General features: G+C 32.3%; 1 protein-coding gene across 9 annotated transcripts in view; it reads left to right on the top strand.

Moving 5' to 3' along the window:
* The window catches only part of TBCE (tubulin folding cofactor E), an 81,038-nt gene that overhangs the window by 22,957 nt on the left and 30,574 nt on the right, over positions 1 to 27,507 (top strand). For all 9 annotated transcript variants that reach the window (XM_074262452.1, XM_074262454.1, XM_074262455.1 and 6 more), the window contains 8 exons: positions 2,772 to 2,873; positions 6,507 to 6,591; positions 12,096 to 12,278; positions 14,838 to 14,926; positions 19,451 to 19,550; positions 21,858 to 21,960; positions 23,783 to 23,859; positions 25,245 to 25,340. In XM_074262452.1, coding sequence (XP_074118553.1) covers positions 2,774 to 2,873; positions 6,507 to 6,591; positions 12,096 to 12,278; positions 14,838 to 14,926; positions 19,451 to 19,550; positions 21,858 to 21,960; positions 23,783 to 23,859; positions 25,245 to 25,340 — 833 coding nt within the window. In that variant the 5' untranslated portion in view covers positions 2,772 to 2,773. The remainder of the gene's footprint in view (positions 1 to 2,771; positions 2,874 to 6,506; positions 6,592 to 12,095; positions 12,279 to 14,837; positions 14,927 to 19,450; positions 19,551 to 21,857; positions 21,961 to 23,782; positions 23,860 to 25,244; positions 25,341 to 27,507) is intronic.

A 27,507-nucleotide genomic window follows, 5' to 3' on the forward strand; every position in this document is an offset into this window, starting at 1 on the left:
CATAATTCCAGATGGCTCTCCAGAATGGTTGGATTCTTTCACAACTCCACCAACAATGCATCAGTGTCCCAGTTCTCCCACAGCCCCTCCAACATTCATCATTATTTTTTCCTGATCTTAGCCAATCTGACAGGAGTGTAGTGGTATCTCAGAGTTGTCTTAATTTGCATTTCTCTGATCAATAGTGATTTGGAACACTCTTTCATATGAGTGGAAATAGCAAAACCATCATTCTTTGCAGATAATGTGATGTTATACTTAGAAAATCCTAGAGAATCAACTAAAATAACTACTTGAAATCATTAGCAACATTAGCACAGTTGCAGGATACAAAATAAATTCACAAATCACTAACATTTCTACATATTTCCAACAAAATCCAGCAGTAAGAGATAGAAATAGAAATTCAATTTAAAACAATTGTATACAACATAAAATATTTTGGAGTCTGCCTGTCAAAATAAACTCAGAAACTGAATGAACACAGCTACAAAATAATTTTCACACAAATGAAGTCAGATCTAAACAACTGAAAAAATATTGTTCACAGGTAGGTCAAGCCAATATAAGAAAAATGACAATTCTGCCTAAATTAGTCTATTTAGTGTCCTACCACTCAAACTATCAAAAAATATTTTGTAGAGCTAAAAAAAATAATAATTCATCTGGAAGAACAATGTGAAAGAGGGCAGTCTAGCCACACCATGTTTCAAACTATATTATAAAGTAGAAATTATGAAAACTGGCTGAGAAATAAGAGTAATAGATTAGTGGAATAGATTAGGTACAAATTATAGTAAATTAATATGTTAATCTAGTTTATGATAAGGTTAAAGATCCAAACTTTTTGAACAAAAGCTCATTATTTGACAAAAGCTGATGGGAAAAGTGGAAAATAATAAGGGAAAAACTAGCTAGAGACCAACATCTCACGTTGTATATCAAGATAAGGTCAAAATGGTGTATGACCTTCATATAATGGTTGTAAATTAAGCAAATTAAAAGAGTATGGAATAGTTTACTCTTCAAATTTATGGATAAAGGAAAAATTTAGGACCAAGAAGGTATAGAGAGCATTAGAAAATAAAATAAAGTTTTTGAACAAATAAAACCAATGCAACCAAAATTGCAAGGAAAACAAAACTGGAAGAAAAATTTTGCAGCATATATCTCTGATACAGGTCTCATTTCTCAAATATATAGGGAATTGAGTCAAATTTATAAAAATCTAAGTCATTCCCCAAGGATAAATAGTTAAAGGATATGAGCAAACAATTTTTAGACAAAGAAATGAAAGCTAAGTAGAGTCATATGAAGAAAAACTCTAACTCACTAGTTTGTTGTTGAGGTAGTCAGAGTTACCCCAGGTTACACAGCTAGTAAGTGTCAATTGTCTGCATCTAGATTTGAATCCAAGTCCTTCCAAATCACTATTGGTCAGAGAAATGCAAATCAAAATAACTCGGAAGTATCAGATATCGCATCACAACTATCTGAGTGGCTAACATTACAAAACAGGAAAATGTTGAATGTTGGAGGGGATGTGGGAAAACTAGGACACTAATGAATGCATTGTTAGTAGAATTGTGAACTGATTCAATATGGAGAGCAATTTGGAACTATGCCCTAAATGCTGTAAAACTGTGCCTACTTTTTGATCCATCAGTACCATTTCTAGGTCTATTTCTGAAAGACATCCACAAAAATGGAAAAGACATTTGTATAAAAATATAGCAGTTTTTTGTAGTGGTTAAGAATGGGAAATCAAAGAAATGCCCATCAATTGGAGAATGGTTAAGCAGTCTGTGGTATATGATTGTAATGTAATATTATTGTGGTATAAGAAATGATAAGCAGAATGAGTTCAGAAGAACCCAGAAAGACTCACATAGACTGATGCATAATGAATAGAACCAGGAGAATTTAATGAATTGTTAATGACTTAGCTTATTCTAAGCAATACAATGTTAAGACAATCTCAAAGGACTAATGATGAAACATGTATTCTGCCTCCAGAGAAAGAATTGATATTGATTGAATGAAAATGAAGCATGCTATTTTCATTTTCTTTCATTTTTTCTTTTAGTCAAACTTTTTTTGTACAAAATGACCCATATGGAAATGTTTTACATGATTGCACATATATAACCTGTATCTGCCTACCATTTAAAGGAAGGGGGAGAGGAGATAGGTTTAGAATTTAAAATTCTAAACTTTAAATAAAAGTGTTAAATAAAAAACTTTAAGTTGCTGGACTCTGGTTTATATTAAGAATCTTGTTCTGATCACTCACATATCTCATTTTAAAAAATAATGAACATTTCTATAATTTTTTTGCTTTGAGTTTTTTGTGTTGGCTTATTTTTTCACTATAAGTAGGTACTCACTTCTTACTAAAGCTTCATTCAGATGTTCTTCTGGCAAGAGACTAATTCTTCCACTTTGGTTCATTTTCCATCTTCTTAGAAGATACTACTTTGTATCACTTCTCCTACTCCTATAAGGACTAATTGAGTGAACTTAAAAAACAATTTTATTACTTATGTAGGGCTTTGTTAAATAAAAACTATCATATAAACAAGTTATGTCAGGTTTTAATATATCTGTCAAATCTAGAAAAGACTGGAAATGAATAGGAAGCATTTTCTTTGTTTTCAATTCCTATGGAGTACTAATTTTAAAAATTCTAAATATTTGTTTTTCTAAATTCTTAATAACATGTTTTTTCTTCTTCTAGATTATTAATTATTTTTTTTATACTATTCTTATAGCCATGAGTGATTCTGTGCCTTCTGATGTAATTGGCCGAAGAATTGATGTTAATGGAGAACTTGGAACAGTGCGCTATTTTGGCAATGTTCCTCCAGTAAAAGGTAGATACAATTTATTTATTTTTTCTTTATATTGTAATTGTTTTAATGAAGGTTTGGCCCATTAGTAGAAGTAGATTGTAACACCTTTATGACACTGCTTCTAATTTTTTAGGTTTTTACTTTATAGACATGATTTGACTTTTGGTATCTTTTAATCTAATTAGCTTTCATATAATGCAATTGTACAATACCTAAAATGTGGTTTTGTTGACAATAGCTATATTTTTTCTATAATTTATTAAAAACAAATGTTATTTAATTAAAAGCTTAATTTTCTTTTATTTTTGTGGACAATTGCAGTTACTTTTAAAAACTAAGGATTTATTTATTTATTTCTCAATAGTATTTATTTTTCCAAATATGTGTAAAGATAATTCTGAACATTCATTTTTGTAAGATTTTGAGTCCTAAATTTTTCCCCTCCTCTTATCTCCCCAAGATAGCAAGCAATCCAATGTGGGCTATATATGTATATTCATTTAAAAAGTATTTCCATATTTGTCATGTTGTAAAAGAAAAATCAGTATTAAAGGGGTTAAAAAAAACCACAAGAAAGAAAAAGCAAATAAACAAAAAAAGATGAAAATAATATGTTTTGATTCATAATCAATTTCTATAGTTGTCCCTTTGGAAGTTGATGGTATTTTCCATCCCAAGTCTGTTGTAAATGTCTTGGATCACTGCGTTGCTGAGAAGCACTTAGTCTGTCATAGCTGATCATCACATAATTTTGAACAGCAATAGTTTTAGAAATGACTTTGAAATTATCTTTACTATTATAAATATCCAAATTAGTGATAAAAGACATGAAAAAAGATACTATCTGCATCCATAGAAAGAACTGATAAGTAGAAATATAGAATAGTTTTTACAAATATATGCCTATTTACATCTAAAGGTAGCCATATTGAGGAGGGAAGAAAAAAAATTACATGATAATTTTGTTGTATGTTTGGGAAGAATAGCAAGTTTTGCATAGTAGGTTTATAGTTTCATGTATAATTATTTGTTTGTGCTGTATTGTGTTTAAAAGTTTTTTATTCCATAATTTTTTTCTTTTTAATAAAGCTGGCTTTAAGCTTAATAAAAATTTTTAAAAATTATGATCTTGGCAACTGGTTCTATCACTTCTTGGCAAACAGCAAAAGAAATGACAGCAATGTCAGATATTATATCCTTAGGCTTAAAGATCATTGCAGAAGGTGAATATAGCCATGAAAATTAAAGATGCCTTCTTTGAAGGAAAGCTATGGTACCTCTGGACAGCATACAAAAAAGCAGAACTGTGGGAGCTGAAGTATTAGGAAAGCTTTGAGTACCCCCAAACACTTTTAAAATGTGATGCTGGAGAAGATCTTTTGAGATTCCCATGGACAGCAAAAAGGTGAAATCACTCAATTCAGTCTATTCTCTAGAGAGTCAAACACTGAAATACTTTGGCCACATAATAAGAAGGTGGGATTAATTAGAAAAATGTTGTGAAAGAGAGAAAGAGAAAGTAGAAAATGAGATAAATAGTGTCATGGAAACAACAAACATGAATTTGGATAGACTTTGAGATGATAGAATATAAGACATTCCTCCAAAACCATGCACTCTCCCTTTGCATACATAAAGTCTCTGGGGAGAGTGGCCAAGGGCAGCTAACCTGCTAGATCTGAAGTCAGGAAGACTCATGTTCCTAACTTCAAATATTGTCTTGACATTTAGTAATTCTGTGATTCTGGGCAAGTCATTTAATAACCCTGTTTACTTCGGTTCCTCATTTTTAAAATGAGCTTGAGAAGAAAATGATAAACTAGTTCAGTGCTTTTGAAAGTAAAACTAAAAGGGGGTCACAGAGTTGGGCAAAACTGAAAAATGACTGAACAACAAAGAACAATTTGTCTGGAGAACATATGTGGTAAAGGGTTTCTCCCAACTCCTGGCATGGAATGTCCTCCCAAAATCTCATGTTAGTATAATTGTTGGATTTTAAGAATCTATGCATTTCCAGAGTCCATAGGTATCTGTGTTCTCTTCCAGGGTGATTTTCCCTGAAATTGCCATTGTCAGATGACTATCTTTTAACATTTGTATACAGGCTCTTTTTCTCTGAGTTTCTCTGAGTTGGCTACTCATAGCCTCAGCTTCTGTCTTCAGTGGGCTCTGCTACTGATTCTAGTTACCATTGCTACCTGTGAAGGTACCTCTGGGCTTCCTGAACTGAAAGTTACCTGAGCTCTTCCTTCTTGCAATTCTCATTCACTTAAGATCAGGAAAGAATAAATACAAAAGAAATAGTGCTCCCACCTTCTTTTCTCTATTTTTTACTAATTCAGAGAAGTTCTAATTCACTCATTACCAGAGATGGGAAAAAAAAAAAAACACCAAAAAATGGGTGTCTTTTTGATGCATACTCAGATCTGATTCAGTCCCTCCTGAATCATGTTGGGTTTTTTTCCCTTTCTACAGACAATTAGAAGATATTGGCCTTTCTACAGTATAGGGACTCAGTCATGGCTAGTAGCTGCTTTCAAAGTTTCACATATTGGCTTGTATCTAGGCAGTGAATATCTGTGCATGCATGTGTTCTTCCCAGTAAGGGAGAAAATATGAGCATTCTCCCTATGTAAACTAAAGAAAGGCATATTGCAATAGGTCTCTCCATCCTAATCACTTCTCTTGGATTTGGAATTAATTCCTCCTTTTTTGTTTTTTAAAGTTATTTTTCCTGTAAGTTGTACTAGCTCCTGGAACATGGTTGATGTATTGCTTGAAAAAAATTTAAAGTAGGATTCTGCAATCTAATTCTAAGTTAGCCTAGTTCTAAGTAGCCTAGTTTAAGTGGACATAACTCATAGATACGGCAACAATATCTCTTCCATCTCAATTTAGGATAACATATTGACTTTTTTATAACTTGAGATGACAGTTCAGGACAATCCATCGTGGTATGAGTTAATGTAACCAAGGTTAGAAAAGTGGGCAGAATTTCAGCTATCCTCTTTTCACCTCCTTGCCAAATGTTAATTTAAAAGCAGCAGATTAAGGAACAGAAGAGAGTAACTACAAGTAAACCGTCTACAAGTAAAAATTCCATGTTGTTTTAATGAGGGAAGTAGTCTGTCCTGTAGAGTGAAATTATAGTTGAATGCTGGAGATGCATATTCTACTCTATCTACTGAGGTTTACTTTTATATTACCATGAAATAATGGTGACCTGTGACTTTCTATCTTGTTCTCTAATTCCACTAGCACAAGTTGTTCTTAAAATCTCTCTACTGAATAAAGAAAATAACTTGTGTTCGATTTTATTAAATAAAAGAAAAAAAACTGGAGCCCTTTTAACAGACTTTTCTGTCCTATAGTATATTTTTTTAGATGTTTGTTAAGCATATTGTTGGTTTTGCTTGATATAGGAATGACCTGAATGAGCTCACCTTCACAAAAAATAGTATTTTGTCCTTTATTATCTTAGTGATATGTTTTATATTATGAAATATATTGTGGAGTATATTGGGAAGACATAACATATATGATAATTATTTCTCATTTCACCTGGTTTTTTTTTTGTTTTTGTTTTTGTTTTTGTTTTTGTTTTTGTTTTTGTTTTTGTTTTTGTTTTTGTTTTTGTTTTTGTTTTTCCTTTAGGACCCTGGATAGGAGTAGAATGGGACAACCCTCTAAGAGGAAAGCATGATGGCAGCCATGAAGGAACTATATATTTTAAATGCAGGTAATTTTTAATTTTAAATCAGTGTATTTATCTAAGAGATGACATATTATAGGAAAAGGGAAAGAAAAGAAGAAACATTGTGATTTAGGTGCAGTAGAAAATTATATGAAATAATGAACTTTCTTTTTTCTTTTGGCTGTTACTACTATTGGAAAAACCTATTGCTATTTGTTTTTTGAGAGAAGAGATTAAAAATTACATGAAAACCAACTGACACAAAATAACCATTGAACTTTTTTATATTTAGACTTAGTATCATTCCTAAGAATATTTGCTTTGGTTCTTTCTCTAGATTGGTTCTCAATAAGGTAGCTCAGTCACCTGAGGCTTTATTAAGTAAAATTGCCTTTTTATTTTATTTTTTTTTCTCTTTTTTAAAATTAATTTTATAATTATAAATTTTTGACAGTATATATGCATGAGTAATTTTTTTATAACATTATCCCTTGTATTCATTTTTCCAGATTTTCCCCTCCCTCCCTCTACTCCCTCCGCTAGATGACAGGCAATCCCATACATTTTACATGTGTTACAGTATAACCTAGATATAATATATGTGTGTAAATCCAATTTTCTTGTTGCACATTAAGTATTGGATTCCGAAGGTATAAGGTATCTACCTGGGTAGATAGACAGTAGTGCTAATATTTTGCATTCAATTCCCAATGTTTCTTCTCTGGGTGTGGTTGTTTCTGTCTATCATTGATCAGCTGGAAGTGAGTTGGATCTTCTTTATGTTGAAGATATCCACTTCCATCAGAATACATCTTCATACAGTATTGTTGTTGAAGAGTATAGTGATCTTCTGGTTCTGCTCATTTCACTCAGCATCCGTTCATGCAAGTCTCTCCAAGCCTTTCTGAATTCATCCTGCTGGTCATTTCTTAGCAAGCAATAATATTCCATAGCCTTCATATACCATAATTTACCCAACCATTCTCCAATTAATGGACATCCATTTATCTTCCAGTTTCTAGCCACTAGCTGCTACAGACATTTTGGCACACACAGGTCCCTTTCACCTCTTTAGTATTTCTTTGGGATATAAGCCCAGTAGTAGCACTGCTGGATCAAAGGTTATGCACAGCTTGCTAACTTATTGGGCATAGTTCCAGATTGCTCTCCAGAATGGCCGGATTCTTTCACAACTCCACCAACAATGTATTAGTGTCCCAGTTTTCCCACATCCTCTCCAACATTCATCATTATTTGTTCCTGTCATCTTAGCCAATCTGACAGGTGTATAGTGATATCTCAGATTTGTCTTATAAAATTGCCTTTTTAAAAATTGTATTGCAAACTTAACTTGCATTAATTTGGTTCGGATTATCTCATTTTCCTGAAATGTTCACATTGCATTTTTTTTTGGGGGGGTAGATGGTAATGGTGTTTAAATATGACTTATTCTCAATAAGGTTATAGGTCAGGCCAGAAAAGAAAAATAATTTGTTGATTGAAAATTTTTTTAATCATTTATTTTTACATCACTGTTATATCCCAGTACTACCTTATCATAGAAGCTTCTCTTTAAAAAGAAGTACAGTGTATTTCAATATATTTAACATGTATTGGACTACCTGCCAGTTAGAGGAAGGGGTGAGGGGTGGGAGGAGAAAATTTGGAAGAAAAGATTTTGCAAGGAAATTGACATACAGCACATGCAGCTTATATCTAATTCTATTTTTAATATTTAATCCTTGTCAGCCACAAGGAGGGAGGTGTGGCCCATTATCAGCCCTCTGAACTGAAGATTCACTATATTAGTTCTCAACATAAGGTCTTTTAGTGTATCTTTCTTTCATGTTATTGTATTAATTGTGTATATTGTTCACTTGGTTCTGCTATTTAGTTCATCATCCATTTGTGTGATTCTTCATAATTTTTTGGTATAATAATATTTAGTTTCACTCACTGAATCACAATTTTTTCAGTCATTCCCTAGTCATTGGGCATCTGTCTTAATTCTAGTTTCCTACAGTACATAATATTTTGGTATATATGAAAACTCTTCTTTTAACATTCCTGGAGTTATTTTAGTAGCTTCTCTTTATAACACTCAATAACAGATATACTTTTCTTTTAAAAAAAATATTTTTGTTATCAATCAGCAACCATTTATTAAGCACCTGCTTATGCCAGGTACTGTATTAGTTGCTAAGGATACAAAGACAAAAGTGAATTAGAACTTTTCTTCAAGCTTATGTTCTAATAGGGTAAGCATACATAATAGTTATGTATAAGATATATATATATATATATATATACATGTATATATGTGTATATACATGTATATGTGTGTGTATATATATATATATATATACATACATATATATATATATATGTGTATGTATATATATATATATATATATGGAGAGGCCCTATTTAATAACTGGACAGGTGTGTTTGCTTACGTGTGAAAGGGCAGGTCGATTCTCTGAAAGCCTCCACAGCTGTGAATCATACCACACTTGAAGGAATTGCAAAGCAGCTTTTACTGACACAGATGTTGCTTGTGAATTGGGAATGAAATAAATTGGAGGGAAGAGGAGAGAGGTCAGAGAATGCAACTGCCTCTCACTCTCCTTGTATTCTTATCATCCAATAATATAAATGGATCTGCTCTGCTGGTCAGAATTAGATCCCCAGCAGCCACTAGGATGTGGCTTCCATTACACCCAGAAGCCACTAGCAGATAGTTCTGAAAAGGCTTCATACAGAAAGTGGTGCCTGAGTGAAAGTTGAAGGAAACTAAGGCTTCATAGAGTCAAAAGTTAAAAAGGAGTAGTCCTAGACATGAAGGCCAACTAGTGCAAAGGCATGGGGATGGGTGGTAGAATGCTGAATGTGAGAAATAATAAAAAGATCAGTTTGATTATGCTAAGTCGTATATGTAGAAGCAAAGTAATAGATAATAGTCAGTAAACATTTGTTAAGCACTTGCTACATGATAGTGACAGACACTGTGCCAAGCACTGGAGGGTGAAAAACAAAGGCAAAATATAAGTTCTGCTTTCAAAGAGCTCGCAATGTATCAGGAAAGACAATATAAGCAACTTTGTACAAATAAGATATATACATATTAAAGTTGCAGAAAATCAACAGAGAGAAGGCTAATGCCTTAAGGAGCATTGGGAAAGGTTTCTAATAGGTGAGGTGTTTTTCTTTTAATTCCATTTAAAAAAAATTAGTTATGAATTCTCTCCTTCCCATTTCCTGCTGCCACACCTTACTCTTCACCCTACTGGAGAAGAAAAAAAAACAAAACCTTATTATAGTGCTATAGTTAAGCAAAACACACTCCTTCATTAGTCATAGTCCCAGAACCCCACATATGCTTTAATCTGTATTCTGAATCTGTCAACACTATCTGGAAGCAGGTAAGATATTTCATTTTAAGTCCTTTGGAATTGTGGCTTATCATTGTGTTGATCAGAATTCTGAGTCTTTCATTGTACAAATTGAGTAGAGCCATTCTTTTGGGTCTACTCAATTCACTTTCCATCAACTCATACAAGTCATATATAGTCAAGTCCAGAAAGTTGGGAACAGGGCTTGTTAGAATAAAGGTTCGCGTGGACCCCTCTATATTATGAGGTTTCAAGGAGAAATTCACCAGTGGGAAAAGGGACCAGTTCTTGTAGAAGGATTCCATTGTGAACAGGCTTCAGAAGTGATAGGATGTGGTAGTACAAAGAAGCCACAGGTGTTAAGAGAAATTCCAGGATGAGATAGCAGTAGAGGAATGATTTTGAAATTCATATATTTAAAGCCAGGATTATTTTACTACTGAGAGGGTGCTAATTCACACTGAAGGCTGCTGGACCTTTTCATCCATTCTCTTACTAAACTGTTCTATGTATATTGCCTCCTCTATTAGAACTTGAGGTTGTTAAGAGCAGGAGCTTGTTACATAACAATTGTCTAATAAATGTATGTTTCCTTTCTTCCTTTTTTCTTTTTCTTTAACTTCTTTTTCTTTTTTCTTCCATTCTCCTTCTCTCCTTCCTCTTCTATTCACTTATGGTTTTTTTTTAATATTGCTATGTGATTTTATTGCTACGTGTGTTGTTTTTTCTTCTCACTCTGATTCATCATGTAGAAGAGTCAGAGTAACTAGATGTACCATGAAGTGATGTTTCCTCTTGCCTTTGAGTGTAGGTCCTTAATTCACCCCTCTAAAGATAACCTATGAACTAACAAAATAATTTTAAATATAGTCTGGATTGGACTGGTCTCTAACCTGTGAATGGTGAGAGCAGAAAAAAGCAAGCCAGAGCAGTTGTCAGGTTGTGGTTTAATTAATTTCAGAGTCAGGAAAGCAAGTTTGTTGAGAAGGCTGGGGTAGGAGTAGGGCTTATAAACCTGAAATTCACAAAAAGGTGGATCCTAACTGTTGTGACCTTGGATATCTTAGAATCAGCCTGAGTCAGGATAAGCAAAAGTCTTTATTCTTGGTCTTTTGGGGTAGCCATCAGGGGATTATATCTAGCAATCTTCATACCTCCTTCCTCCTTTCCCCAAAAGAATGAATTTCCTCCTCCTACTCCACCCACTGATCTCACTTCCCCTTCTTTGTCCATACCCACTGATGGAGCCAGCACAGAATAGTTAAGTAGGGTCATCCTCCAAACATGTTAATAGAGAATTGTCCAATTGGTAATTAGCCTCAAGTGCTAGGTTACCTTGTATCTACTCAGTTGTAGCCCTTTACATCCTAACGTAGTTATTCTCAGGTTCTGAGCAAATAGTTGGCATATCTTGGCATTTTGGGATGTCTTTTAAAATTTCTTCCCAAGCTTATTAAAAGTAAAATGCAGTGATAGAATTAATACTTCTATTGTAATCTGACAAAAATATTAAAAAGACATAGCAAAATATCAAAACAAGTTTGAGGGAACTACTGTGGTGTGCTGGATTTTGACAAAGACACAGACAATCTTGATTATTCTACATTCAACATGCCATATACATTATTGTATGTTATAATTAGTTTTATGATTTGAGATCATAAGTTTATCTTTTCTGTGATTTGGTTTCTTCATTTATATACTTTGATAATACTTATACTACTGACATCTATGAGTGTTTGGAATATAATTTGTAAAGTTGTAAATTACTATAGAAATATACAGCATTATTATTTTTCAATATTCTGTCTTGGTGTACCATTTTGTAGTCCCTTACCATTTTCAAAATACTTGCACTAATTGAATATTGAATTCTTAATAACTTCCCACTGAAATAAGTATACAGTAATTTGTCTTACAAAGGCAGGTGAAGGAACTTACCTAAGATCACATGGCAATCCAATTTCAAAACTCAGGAAGACTTTATAGTTCCAAACTTCTGGAATGAACTTTGTCCACTGTGATGTATTGATTCCTTTTATTTCCCCTAGCTATGCTTTTTAACTTTTTATACACCTATAAAGCATTATTCTGCAGATATTTAATTTCTTGAAAGACTTCTTTATATTTTATATACTCCTTTGTGCCCTTGTCTAGGCATCCTACAGGAGGATCCTTTATCCGTCCAAACCGGGTAAATTTTGGAGTGGACTTTCTCACTGCAATTAAGAATCGCTATGGATTGGAAAATACTAAAGAAGAAGATGGAAATGAGATGATTGTTATTGGAAATAAACCCGTAGAAACTGTTGGGTTTGATTCTATTAAAAAATTTCAAAGGTAGGAGGAATTGATATTGATGAACTAAATTTTTATGGTATACTTTGGTTTTAAATATGTTGTTCTGAGGGCCAAAATGTATTAAATAATTGACAAATAGCATAGAGACTTTCTAAAGCTTAGGATTTAGACATTAGACATTTAGAGATTAGTTTATTTGCACTGTTGATAAAGACCCTGAAGGTTAAAGGAAACAAGAAGTTTGAAACCTCTCATTAGAGAGCTAGTATTGAGATTATATGTGTACTGTATTTGTTGTTTATACTCTTATTTCCAATTATTTCTGCTTGCTTGCTCTGGATTGATTTATGTTTTATGGTTTATGTTCTTGTTTTTCATATTTTCCCCTTTTAGTGCTAATATTTTCATTTTTTTATAGAACACAAGTTATCTATCTATAAACAGAAGAGCCAGGTAGTTCCCTAATCCCATCCTCAACTGTAATATTAGAAAACTGTTAAAAATACAGTGCAATTTTATTCAAAGTCAGTAAGGTTCATTTAGGAAATAATAATTTTATGAATGTCAGAGGGAATAGAACTATTCGGTGAGATATTAAGACCTGTGTGATAATATTCCAGGCCAGATCACATTGCAAGTTTTTATTCATCAACTAACATTTAGTTATAGCATCCTAGAAGTATCAACAGTTTTTGAGGATGACATCTTAGAAGTGACTTCTGGTTGCCACTCCTGAGGTTAGATTTTAATTAAATTCATCAAGCATTTATTAAACACCTGTTATGTTCAAAACCCTGTGTTAAATTCAGGGGATATAATTGTGCAGAAACAAACAAGAAAAACAATGTTTGCCTTCTAGGAGGTTACATTGTACTGTGGGATCTAGCATGTAAACAGAAAAGAAACACAAGATCATATGAGGAGAGAAAGCACTGACAGTGAAGGAGATCAGGAAAGACTTCCCATAAAGTAGTACGTGGCCTGATCCTTGAAGAAACCCAGAGATTCCAGGAAGCACAGATAGATGAAGAATTATTGAATTCCAGGAATGGAGGACTAAAGACGCCATCTGGAACTATAATGCAGCAAGTAGGCCACTTTGGTTGGAATGTAACCATATTGGATGCAGGCTACTTACTTATTAACCAGAGGCAATTTTTTTTATCAGCAGTGTTGCAGAGAATCACTTCATAATTATGTTCATTATTCTTTGCTACCTAGTTATTAACTATGAATAATGTTAATGTCATGCATATTCTAAAGTAGGTTTCGCAACACTTGAGTGGACCTAAGATCACAGAATTAGTCAGTCCTTTGTTTCATATTGCAGATTGTATATTTCTTAAAAGTCACTTAAAAAATTTAAAGTATAGAATTATTAGTTTTTTGCTTTTTTATTCAGATAAGTGAAATAGTGAATATATTATTATATTCAAAAGGAGCCACAATTTATATTAATACTTGATATCCCTTAAGTGAATACCATGTGCTCTGATAATATTAAAAAATTGGATATACATAAAAGTAAGTACATATTTTTCTTCCTCCACCAAATCATAAGCAACAATAATAATTCTTACAAGTGTTCCTGTAGATATAAAGAGGTAATGGTTTATATAATAACTGCATTTTGCAAGTATCATTTCAATAGATACTTGGAGACGTCACATTAGAATTTTTATTAAAAGTGACTGATTCCATAGATAATTTAAATTGCATAAATTATTGCATCTGGTCTCCTAAGTAGGGATAGGTATTGTACCTGTGATTTCACTGTTATAGATTCCTGTATGAGGCAACTCCAGCCATTGTAGGTGATCACTCTCTCTGCAAGCTGGAGTTGAGAATTAATCTTAGAGAGCTGCTTAGTACAGTGGTGTCAATCTCAAATAGAAATGAAGACCACTAATCTACAGAGAAGAGTCTTTTTGTGAATACATTATTTTTAATGAATATATCAATACATTGAAATCAGATAGGAACTATATTTTATTCTAGTTCTGACCACATGTACTATGGGTGGACTATGTTCTTCTGGCTCTGAGTTCTATGAATTGTCAATAGACATCAAGTGTCAGAGGAACATACTTAAATTTGGAACTCCTTTTTATAACTCTTTGTATTTTTTTGTGATATCTCTTGATGAGTGGCTATTGGTCTTTTATTTGTGTCAGTAATTCTTTATGTATTTTGTTTTTATCAGTGATATTTGATGTAAAGTTTTAAACTTATTTTTTAACTCCAGTTCTTAGCACTAGTGCTTTGCACATCATAAGTGCTTAATAAATGCTTTATTCATTTACTTATTCTTGGCTTTAAGGCTGGCTTTTTATGCATTATGCCAATCTGCCTTGAATTGGTGGCAATTTCTTGATTAAGTTAGAAATAATTTAGAAATTATGATGTTGAAATATAGTATGTTTTAAGGCATTGTATTACAGTAATAATTGATTAAATTTTTGTTTGGATGACTTTAGAAAAAGTTTACAAAGAAAAAACTAAAAATGTTTAGAAGAGTAGTTTAGGACTTTGTAAGGTTCTGTGATACTTAGTGGACTTATTTTAACTGCGTGTATAATTCATGTATTTTTCATTCAGTCAGCTAAATAGGTTGCAGGAAGTCTCTGTTTGGAGCTCTGCAGTGAGCTGTGCTGGTAACAAAGGGGAAATTGCACAAACCTGTCCTAGTATCCTTTTTCAGTAATGTTCTATTACTGGAGTCTAAGAGGATAACAACTATCAAAAATTATTTTCAAAAGTTATTTCATATTATTTTACTGTTCTTCCCAGTGTATTATTTTATATGCCAATTTAACTCTTGGTTCTACCACTCTGGGTGCCCAAGAAGCAGAATGGTTATAGTTTTCCTCATATACTGTTGCCTGACTCAAAACTGGGAAGTTTGAGAGCTTGCACAAGGAATGGAAGTGGCAGAGTCCTTGAGTGTTGCTGGACAAAGGTAAGTATGGTTGTATTAAAAACATGGGACATGATTATTATGGAGAATATCTAATATGATCTATCTTTGAGTCTGTGGTTGAACACACACTTTTTGATGTCAGACCATAGCCCAGTGCTGCTCTCCCCCAAACTCTTATTTGTATATTTTTTGGATGAGAAATTTTTAAGTCCCTCCCCTCCTTTTCTTCATTTCTTCCCAGTAATTCTTTTCCTTAATCCCTTTTCTTTACTAAAATAAAACAAAATTGGACAAAATTACAAAATTTGGTTTTTTTCTTCTCCTTTGATCCTTAAAAGATTCTTTAAGGACAGTGGACCTTTCACCTCTCACCCTATTCCTACAATTAGGATAAAAGCACTTGATCATTGTATAGCCCTTTCAGATTGTTTAAATGTGGGTATTTATTTATTTATTTTAGGTTTGCTCTTATATCCAAAAGTCTGCCTAATTCTAGGTAGGAATGCTTAGAAATAATCTATTACTTATATTACTTGTGAATCTTTTATGTTGAAATTTCTGTTGACTTCTGCTTTTTTTGTCACAAATACCTGAAACTCTTTCAGTTTGTTAAAAATCGATTTTTTTTTTTCATTAAGGATTAGACTCAACTTTGCTTGGTAAATTATTTCATAATAGATTTTCAGTTTCATGTGCAGCCATCTTTTTTTTCTATTCTGTGTTATAGAAATGCTTTTTTTCTTTCTTCAGAAAAAAATAAAAGAAACATTGCTTTGCAGGGCAAGTATTCTTAATAATTAGTCTGTTTCTTTTGCCTCTTGATATTTTGTATCCTGTATTCTTTCTTTTACAATTTATTTGTTGAATAACCTTCCTTGAGCCTTACCGTAGTGGTTCCTTGGCACTTGACTACTTATAGTATTTTTTCCCTTATAGTATTTTTTCAAAGCTCTGGACTTTGTAGCACTTATAATTGTTTTAAATATGGGGTTTCATTTAAGTGGTAATTTGTTGGTTCTTACGTTTTTATCTTATCTCCTGGTTCTAATAGTTATGGGCAGTTTTCTTTTGTTGATTTTTTAAAAAAAATATGGTATCTAGGTGTTTTGTCAAATGATGATTTTTAAGTAGCCCAGTTATTATTAAGTTTTATCTTTGTTCTGTTTTCCAGGTAGTTTTCTTTTAATTTAAATTTTTTTCTATTAATAAAAATTTGTTTTCTTTCAAGCATACTCTCTTCTCTTATATTGGAAAAAAGAAAATAAAAAGCCTTTCTAACAAATAGAACAAATTCTTGCAGTTCTTATTATGCCCAAGTGTCTCATTGCCTCCATGTTTCAATGTGTACCCTGTGTACATTATGTTTCTATCAGGAGGTAGAGATAGGCTGTTTCATTACCAATTGTGTCACTCAATTGTTCAGAGTTCTTAAGATTTTAGAGTTGTTTGTTTTTACAAATTGTGTTGTTTTTGCATAAATTATTCTGCTGAGTGTTTGCACTTTTACTTTTCATCAGTTTATATATCTTCTTAGGTTTCTCTGAAAATGTCTCATAATTTTTACCGCATAATATTTTTCCTATATTCATATACCATAATTTCTTTGGTTATTCCCCAGTTGATGGAGATTCCATTAGTTTCTAATTCTTTGCTACTATAAAAAAGTATTCTTTTATACACAGAGATCTTTTTCCTTTTTCATTGATCTCTTTGTGATATTGGCTTAATACTGTTATTGTTGGGATAAGCAGCATATACAATTTAGTAACTTTCTGATATAGTTTCAAATTGCTTTCCAAAATGGTTGGATCAATTTCTAGCTCCACCAACAGTGTCACATGTCTATTTTCTCCACAGTCCCCCTAACATATGTCATTTTCCTTTTGTTGTCAGTTTTACTGATTTGATAAGTATGAGGTAGAATCTAAGAGTTGCTCTAATTTTATTTCTCTCTCTACTTACTAATGATTTGGAGCTTCCCCCCCCCCCATTTGAGTTATTTTTGAGAATAATTTCATGTGATCTAATTTTTAGTCTTCAACTTTGTTCTAATATCTCTTGTTTTGTTTTCTCTGTTATATTTAACTCTTGAGTTTGGTTTAATTTCTTCAATATTTTTGGGTGTCCACCACTTAGATAAAGCTTTACGCCTTCTGTTCTAAACTTACAAGTTTTTCCTTAAGAATTCTAAGTTTATTCTTTGTTTCTTAAATTCTTCTTTTGGCTTTTGGAGTCCTTATGGCTAATCCATTTTTAAAAATATAGTTCTTGTGAAATTATTTTCTTCATCTGAAATTTTATGTTAATAGTTTTTAATACCTAATATGTCTCTATTTATTGAGAAATTTTCTTCTATTTGCTTATGTCTTCATCCTCTCTGCTAGGTAAAGATTTCCTGTCCTTATTGTATGTTTCAAAGTTTACTTTCTATAATTATAGTCATTGTTACTCTGCTCCTTCCATATTGAGTCCAGGTAGAGAGGTAAAAGAAGCCATTCTGCTCTCTAAGTCCTAATTCTGTCATTGTGAAGCCAGAAAATGTGATTGATAATAGTTTCTTGGTTTTGACCCTTCATGCAGATCAATTCTGAAATACTGAAGCCTAATTTGTGGTCTTGTGTTAGGCGGATGAGTTGGGCATCCCAATATCTGTCTCTTTCTATAGTATCAGGTAAGGTAGCTGAACCAGGATCTTGTTGGTCTGAATTTTGTCACTTAAATCCAGTTCTTTGGATTGGGATTTTATGCACAATTGACATCCAGGGAGTTTAAGTGATTTTACAAGGCCATAGAGATGTCTCTGATATATTTAAATCTAGAATCTCCAAATCCAGTCCAGTGTTTGTGTTTTTTTTTTTTTGTTTTATTTTTTTACTTAACTGTGATTGTGAATCACAAGTCTGTCCCTCTCTCAATTTTGTGTGTGTGTGTGTGTGTGTGTGTGTGTGTGTGTGTGTGTGTGATGTCCCTCAGAAAAATGTAAATTCTGTTAGGATAATGATTGTCTCATTTTTTTCTTTGTATCTCTGGCGCTCAGTAGATGCTTAATAAATGCTTGGATGACACAATTACTTGATGTCTTTCTTCTCTGACCATTCTAGATACAGTAATACTTGAACCTTTTTAAAATTGTTTATGGTTTTTTTTTTTAATAATAGCTTTTTCTTTTCAAAATACATGCAAAGATAGTTTTCAACATACTGTTGGAAAATCCTTATTCCAAATATTTCTTATTCCTGTTCCCCTCCCCTTCCCCTGGACAGCAAGAAATCCAATATATGTTAAACATGTGCAATTCTTCTAAACATATTTCCACATTTATCATGCTGCACAAGAAAAATATGAAGTGATACTTGAATCTTAAATGCATTTATTATAGAATGTTGGATTAGAATGTGTAACATTTTGTTCTCAGCTTTGTTTGGGATCTTCTAGAGATAACAGAAAGATTCAGAAATTAAGATCAAAGGAACATACAAGATTTGTAAAATTTGGCCATCAGTATTTCTCCCAATATTTCTAACTCCTCTTCACTGCATCAAGCCCATAACTGTCAGGAGCTCAAGTAGATACAATGGCAGCACAATAGATAAAAAGCATCAAGGATGTTGTTCATTTTGATGACCAATTCTATTTTTCTTTCTTTTTTTTTTTTTCCCCCTGAGGCTGGGGTTAAGTGACTTGCCCAGGGTCACACAGCTAGGAAGTGTTGTGTCTGAGACCAGATTTGAACTCGGGTCCTCCTGAATTCAGGGCTGGTGCTCTATCCACTGAGCCACCTAGCTGTCCCTTGATAACCAATTCTAAGATAAAAAAATTTATTTTAAAGAAAAAACTATAAGCTAAACTGATCACTATATTAAGTCAATTTAGGAAATGTTTTACATTCAGGGATCTCCTCCCCCCCACCTTGCAAAAGAGTTAGGAGAGATGTCTTCTCATTTTTCTTCTTTGTGGCCAAGTTTGTGATTTTTTAAACTTTTTTTTGGTGGTGGTTGTCCTTTGTATTTATATGTCAATAGTCATGTGTAATATTGTTTTCTTGACTCTACTTATGCTACTCTGCTTCAATTCATGTCTTTACTTATTTCTTTGCATTCATTTTTTTTTAATAACACAGTAATATTCTGTTACATTAATGTCCCACAATTCATTTAGCCATTCCTAAATCCATGGGTATTATGTTGTTTCTAGTTCTTTGTTATCATAAACAATAATGCTATAAATATTTTGATGTATATGGGGTCTTTCTTATGACTCAAAGTGAGTATTTCTTAACATGTACTCTCAGATATCAGAAGGATAGATTTGTCAAAAAATCTATTGTCATCATGGAATGAAGTGATCTCCATTGCTGCTCAGCTCAAATACCTGGAAGTTCTGAATCTCAGGTATGAACTTTCTGTTACTTGCTAATTAACATTCTGTACAAATCCTAATCTATGCCCACTGGGTACTTAGTGTCTTATAGTACTTCTTGGCAGCAATGGATTTGATTCCTTTACATTGTAACACTACAAAAATTTTAATAGAATTAGATCTTAGGGTTTTTTTTTTTTTTTTAAACATAAGCTATAATTTAATACCTGGGCTCACTAATAATTTATTGGTTCATTAATAAAAAAATGTTTAATTTTATTATTCTAAATTTTGTAGTTGTATATACTGTTGGTCTATTGTAAATGGCAGAGAAATTGGAATTGCCCCAATTTTTTAAAAATTTTGGGCTAATTAAATTAATGGAATGATTAATTGAATTTTTACAGGTTTAGTATGAGATGTCAGCAAAATATTTGGGGGCTTATGTGGGGAAAATCTTTTAAAATGTAGTTGTTTAGAGTCCTGTAAATAGCAATAAGAATGATTTCATCATGGAACTCTGTTTAATGAAGCTTGAAAATAGATTTTTACTAAACTACTATTAATTTATTTTATTAAAATCATTTGTGCAGTACATCCAGAATGTTTGGTTAGTTTTAACCTGCAGAACCAAATTTTCCAAGTGCCTCAACCAGGCCTCCCCTTTCAAACCTGAACCAACTTGCATATACAGGTGAGTCACACCTGTCCTGTTCAGGTATAATTCAGAATAGGCATGAAATTAATTGTATTTCAAAGTGAAAGATGGGTGGGATCAACTATATGGGTGTAATTTGATCCACTATTTTTCCTCTTTGGACATATGGCCATATTTTTCAAAGGGTATTCTTTCTAAGTTTTTGTTCAGAATCATAAAATTTTAAGAGCTGAAAGAAACCCGAGGTTATCTAATGCAATCATATCTGCTTAAGAATCTCCTCTTAAACATATCTACAAGGGATCATCCATACCTTTACTTTGAAGATGTGAAGTAAGGAGAGCTCCTTACTTCCCAGGGGCATCCCATAATGCTGTTTAGCAAGTTTTTTCTTATATGAGCTAAAAGTATGGTACCATTTTGTTCCTTAGCTTTTGGAGCTAATCAGAACAAATCCTCTTCCACATGATAGTACTTGAAATTTTGAAAGACAGCTAGCATGTCCTTCCTAAATCTTTCCAAGGCTGAATGGCTGTTATCCTGATCACCCTCTTTAATATAGCTTATTAGTGTCTTTCTTAAAATGTGTTTAATGGAACAGAACAAAATATTCCAGACGTATTTTGACCAGCTTAGAGTATAGGAGTACTGTCACTTCTTTTGCCCTGGAAAAATGTACTCTAAAATTACATTAGGGTTTTTTTTGTTTGTTTATTTTGGGTTGCCTTTTTGTATTGCTGATTTATACAGCTATAAATCTTTTTTTCTAATGATTTCCTAACCATGCCTCTCACATCTCAAATTTGGAATGTTGATTTTTTTGAATTGAGATATTAGACTTTTATATTTATCCACATTATTTTTATTTTATTAGATTTTTATTAGATTATTTATTAGATTTATTAGATTACAGTATCTTTTTGGGTACTGACTCTGCCTCAACTAACACTTCATTTTTTTTAGTTGTTTCTCTTAGCTTTGTTCAGGTAGGATAAACAATAAGAAACTTGTTCTTAGAATTACTAAAAAGGACAGAGGCTTTTCTGGTATCTTTACTTTTCAGTCATAAAGGCAAAGAAACAGAATCAGAAGATAATGAAGCTAAACCAATATTACTGCTTTTTATGCTAATGGTGCTCTAGGGTATAGAGGAACCAGTTAGTCCTGGCTTTATTTTGAAACTTCTTAGAGAAATTGTTTATCAAAATTAGTCACTTTATTTGACCTTAAAGTAATTCTCTCTTTTGCACCATAAAATGAATAAATCAGAGCAGTTGGCCAGACCACAAGAAGAGTTTCTATATTTTAAATATCAAATTAGTTTCTGAAAACAGAATTTTTAAAGTTTAATACTCTGTGGTCCTTTAGATTCTTTAAAAATGAAATTTATTGGGGCAGCTAGGTGGCACAGTGGATAGAGCACCAGCCTTGAATTCAGGAGGACCGGAGTTCAAATCTGGTCTCAGACACTTAATACTTCCTAGCTGTGTGACCCCTGGGCAAGTCACTTAACCCCAGCTTCAGGAAAAAAAAAAAAAAAAAAGAAAGAAATTTATTTGTATACAAGACTATCTATCTAAAGTCCTACTATTATTTTCCAAGTTGGCAATTTAATTGAATGATTCATTTGGTCATATTCAGTTGAAATTAATACACTACTTTATTTTTTTTTTCTATGCAGTGAAAATAAACTAAAATTTCTCTATGATTCACCATCTCCATCCTTTACATTTTCTGCATTGAAGGTTTTAGTGCTAAATCGAACAGGAATAACATGGACTGAGGTAATCTGCTTTACAATTTATTTTATTTTTTGGTAGTAGTTTGGAATTGCATGTTTTTTATTATTTTAGTAGGTTCCTTAAATAAAAATGTGATACAGATTTACTCAAGCATAAATATTTTCATTTAATTACAATTAGTCACAAGAATGCATAGTACCACAAAACAGTCTTTAGCGCTCTGGGTTTAGAGTCAGAGGAACTGCATTCAAATCCTGTCCTTGATACTACTTATGGAGACTCGAACAAGTCATTTAACTTCTTAACCCCATTTTGCCTGTCTGAAAAGAAGAGAATTAGACTCAGTTATCTCTGAGGGTTCTTCAGCATTTAGATCTATAATCCTATCATCTTTTAAAGGAATGTTGAACACAATGTTGTAAGGGCACTATAGTAATAAATTGGGCCACTGGTTATAAAAAGTATATCATTATTTGTACATTATGAAAAGTATTCAGAAATTTTGGTACTTAGAAGTGATTAAAAGTTTTTGTGGTTAAATACAACACTACATACAAATAACCCCTCTTCTATCTTCTTCTGTCTTCTGTCCTTTCCCATCCTGTCTTGCCCCATTTCCCTCAGTCCCCACCTTAATCATTATTTGTTGAGTCTGAAGTTAATTGAAATGTCAGCAACTTTATTTTTGAGCATGAGTTGAGTAGGCAAAGGGGCCTAGAATTCTCACTATTTAAAGGTCAAGGATACTACATTAAGTTGGAATCAATTTGTAGCTGAACTTGAAGGATAAATAGGAAGTTCACTCCATGGAATTAGTTTTGCACTAAGATACTTGTCTCATTGGAATTTTTATTGGCTTTTAAGCACTCCTAGGAAATTACATTTTAAGTCAAATATAATTTTTAAAATCTCTTTTGTTAACCATTTGTTATTTGTGAGACAGTCTGTAATCTAGGTTTTCAGGAGAAAAATCAAAATAGTCCCTATCCTCAAGGAATTTATACTTGCTGAAGGATTGGGAAGTCAATATAATATGCTTAGAGATGTGAAGTCATTTGAGGAGAGAGAGAATTATGATAACTAGGGTAGAAGGATCAAGAAAGGTTTCCTAGAGAAGGTAATATCAGAAGTGAGCCTTGAAGGAAGCTCTTAGAAAAATATCAGAGTTCTCAGTAAAATGATGTTCAGATTAGGATTATATTTGGGGGAAAGATAATGACAGCTAAGCTAAATCATAATGATAAGATTTATCTTGTCTCTTGGTTTACTCAATAAAAAATGAAATATCACAATAATTCATTTGATTATAGAGCCTAGAAGTTCAATTAAGAAGTGAGAGAATTAAATTTGTTGGAATTTGTGTGTGAGGAATAGGTGTACCTATGTACAATTTTGCTAGATGACCTATATAAATACACAGTTGAGAAAAGATATTGATGATTAATTTCCTGTTAGTTAGTTAGTTAGAAACCAAGTGTTTCTTTAATGATATGACACACTATATCAAATAAAAATATATTTAGTCTGTCTCTTCAGTTAAGTCATTTTTAAAAAATCCCTTAATGGTCCATTGATATGTTTTTGAGTGTGTGTGTTCAATAGTACATGTTATCATTAAAGCATACTTTTTAATATTTTAATGTTATCATTTTCCTATTGGTATTCATTGCATGAAACATGGCAGTAATTAATTAAATTGGAAGTACCACATTTATCCTATAGACACTTTATAAAATAGTAACCAAATTGATTTCATGTGGAAGAAAAACACTGGAAATGAAATTACAGCTCATATTATATATTAAAATAAATGGATAGGAAAATGGGTAATAACTCTTTATACTTCATCAAATTTTTCCAATAGGTTCTGTGGCATGCTAAAGGATGGCCAGTTCTAGAAGAATTGTACCTTGCATCTAATGATATTACAATTTCAGAAAGGTAGGAATGATTTTTTAAAATTCTGAAGTCATCATTTTATAGTTTGTAGTTTATAGGAATTTAAAATATTTAATGTTGATTTCTAGTGGTGCTCTTAAAATTTTGATTAAAAAATTCTTAATTTTTTACTATCCTTATCATTTTTCTTTTCTTACTGAGACAACTCTTGCTGAAAAGGATTAAGTGCCTTGCCCAGGGTCACACAATTAGGAAGTATTAACTATCTGAGATCAGATTTGAACACAGGTCTTCCTGACTACAGGGCTAGTGCTCTATCCACTGTGGTACCTCACTCTTGTCATTTTTCAGGAGCAGTTAGGTGGTACAGTGGACAGAATGCTGAGCCTGGAATCAGGAAGAAGATTTACATTCTTGAGTTCAAATTTGTCCTCAGATAGTTACTAGCTGTGTGACCCTAGGTAAATTGCATATCCATGGTTGCCTCTGTTCCTTATTTCTAAGATGAGCTGAATAAGAAAATGGCAAATTATTCCTATAGGTTTGGCAAGAAAACCCTAAATGGGATCACAAAGATTTGGACACAGCTGAAAAACAACTAAGCAACAAAAAATAAATTTTCAAATATTTCAATTTGAAATCTTACCAATTGGAGGAAAACAATATGAGTTAGTTGAAATTATGGGTTAAAATTATTATTTTCAGAACATTTAATTTTCTTGCCTTCTTAAGGGGAAGGGAGGGGTCAATGAAGGGAGAGAATCTGGAACTCAAAATTAAAAAAAAATAAACATTAAAAATTTTTGTTTATATGCAATTGAAAAAATTTTTTTAAACATTTAATTATCTTGTAAGGAAACTTTTTCCAGGTAAAATTTCTGTCATATCCGCTTTGATAAATGGTTAATGTTTTAGGCTTATTTGTAATGAATTATATCTATTTGCATAAAAGTGTTAAATGTTCTAAAGTTCCTAAAGAGGACTTTCATTTTCTGAAATTAGGTTAAATTTCATTTCTGAAATTAAGTCAAATATGTATACTTCATCAGTACCTTTTGCTTATTGTCCCTTTTGTTTATGCTTTCATTTATTTTCCCCTTTTCCTTTTATAGTAAAAAAGGTAAACTTCCAATTTAGGATGATCTGCCATAAAATCTGAATGAACAAAATTATAAATTGATGTCATTTTACAATGTTGTATGATTTTGTATATTAAATTGGAATATACAAATATATTCTTAAAATGCACTTTAAAGAAGTTTAAATAGGGGATAGCTAGGTGGTGCAGGGGATAGAGCATCAGCCCTGAAATCAGGAGGGTCTGAGTTCAAATCTAGTCTCAGATATTTAACTTTGGGCAAGTCACTTACCTCTGTTAAAAAAAAAAAAAAAAAAGCTAAGTACAGTTAATTTCTGTTCTTTTTTAGGCCCACTGATACTCTGCAGACTCTCAAGTTATTAGACCTTTCTAATAACCAGCCAATTGATGGAGATCAGCTATTCCAAATAGCCTATCTACCCAGGTAATTTAATTATGTTATCCTTAATTTGATAAATACCAATGTACATGAACATTTTGATAGCTAAGGATATTTTTAAATATGGTTTTTCAGAGACTACTATAATGTATGGGAGCTCTGTGAGTTGAACATTTATCGTCTGCTTTTTTTTGAAATTTTTATTTAAACTGATTAATAATAATTTCTTCTGGTAGAAATGAATTTATATGTCTTTGTATCTGTAAGATAAATCACAGAAATGAATATTAGCATTAGTGAGAAATAAGCAAAAGTTAATTTTTTTTATAAAAAAAAGGTTCATCATATTTTTGAAGACCACTTTTCTTTGATTTAGCCATAGTTTAGAAAGCCTTAAGTTTCTCCAGTCAGTTGTTTGTTTTTTTTTTAATTTCATTAATGTTTACTTTAAAAAAAAATTACTCTCACTTTCTAGTGACATAGGGAAAATTTCTCTCATCCCTTCTCCCCTTTCTAACAAATAAATAAAAATTACATTGAATTGTTGAGCAGATCTGAAATTGTATGCCTAATTCCATCTCTATTATCATTACCTTTTTCCTAATAAGCAGGAGGCTTGCCTCTCTTTTAAGGTCTTAGAAATCAAGATCAGCCACTGAATTGAATAGAATTTTTATATCTTTCAGTGTTGTTTTTCTTTACATTAGTGTGATCCCCTAATAACTTTTATCTTTTAATATTGGCCTACTATGGGACTTGGCAAAATATGTAAACATATCTCTTGATACTTATTCTTTGCTATCTACTTCTGCTTCCAGACCATTGTTCTACTGCCATCATTCAACAGCCTTCATTCAATGCATGCTCCATCTGATTATTCCACTGTTTCCTTTATATTCTTTGCATTCTGCTAACCTCTATAACATTTTCATTTTTGTTATAGACTTTACCAGTTTTCCCACACCCCCACATGAGATATTTCTAAAAAGTATTTAGCATAGTGCCTAGCACAGAGAAAGTACAAAATGAATGCTCATTCCCTTCCCTTTTCCCCTTATGGAAACTAAGGAGGTATCCAAAGTAAACCATATATACAAAAAAAAGAAGTGAGCCAAGAAGAGAACATTGAGAGACATCCAAAGGTCAGGGATACAGCAAAGATGAAAGTCCTCCCATGGAGGAAGTCACACAAGTAGGAAGGGAATCGAGAGGAAAGAATATGCAATAAGATAAGGAGATCCAGTGTCAGTGCAGCATGACATCAAGAAGTAGACTAAGAATATACCATTAAATGTCTCATTTAAAAGATGATTTTAAAAAGACAATTGGTAACTTTTAAAGAGAGGAATTTCTTTTTTCACAGAAAAGCCTAAGAAGTAAGACTTTATTCTTTTCTAGAACTCTTTTTAAAAAATTTTTTTTATTAATTTTATAATTATAAAATTTTTTTGACAGTATATATGCATGAGTAATTTTTTTATGACATTATCCCTTGTATTCATTTTTTCCAAATATTCCCCTCCCTCCCTCTATTCCCTCTCCTAGATGACAGGCAATCCCATACATTTTACATGTGTTACAGTACAACCTAAATGCAATATATGTGTGTAAATCCAATTTTCTTGTTGCACATTAAGTATTGGATTCCGAAGGTATAAGTAACTTGGGTAGATAGACAGTAGTGCTAACAGTTTACATTCAATTCCCAGTGTTCCTTCTCTGGGTGTAGTTGTTTCTGTCCATCATTGATCAACTGAAAGTGAGTTGGATCTTCTTTATGTTGAAGATATCCACTTCCATCAGAATACATCTTCATACAGTATTGTTGTTGAAGTGTATAGAGATCTTCTGGTTCTGCTCATTTCACTCAGCATCAGTTCATTTAAGTCTTAAAGAGAGGAATTTCGGTTGAAAAATGAAGTCTGCTTATGAGGAACTCAGCTTACAGTGAGCTAAGAAGTGAAAAGAGGATAAGTGAGAGCACCGAGTATAAACAGTTTTTCCAAGGAGTTCAACACAAAGGAAAAAGAGAAATACAGGACAACAGTTATCAGAGATGGTAGGATCAACTGAGGTTTTTTTTTTGAGTATGAGAAAGACATGGGATTATTAGGAGGTAATAGGGGAAGAGCTAGAAAAAGAAAGAATGAAGATCATAGAGTGTATGGTGAAGATATTAGAGGAAATCTGTTGGAAAAACCAAGAAAGAATA

Source organism: Sminthopsis crassicaudata, chromosome 4 (assembly GCF_048593235.1).
Source record: "Sminthopsis crassicaudata isolate SCR6 chromosome 4, ASM4859323v1, whole genome shotgun sequence".
Classification (NCBI taxonomy): domain Eukaryota; kingdom Metazoa; phylum Chordata; class Mammalia; order Dasyuromorphia; family Dasyuridae; genus Sminthopsis; species Sminthopsis crassicaudata.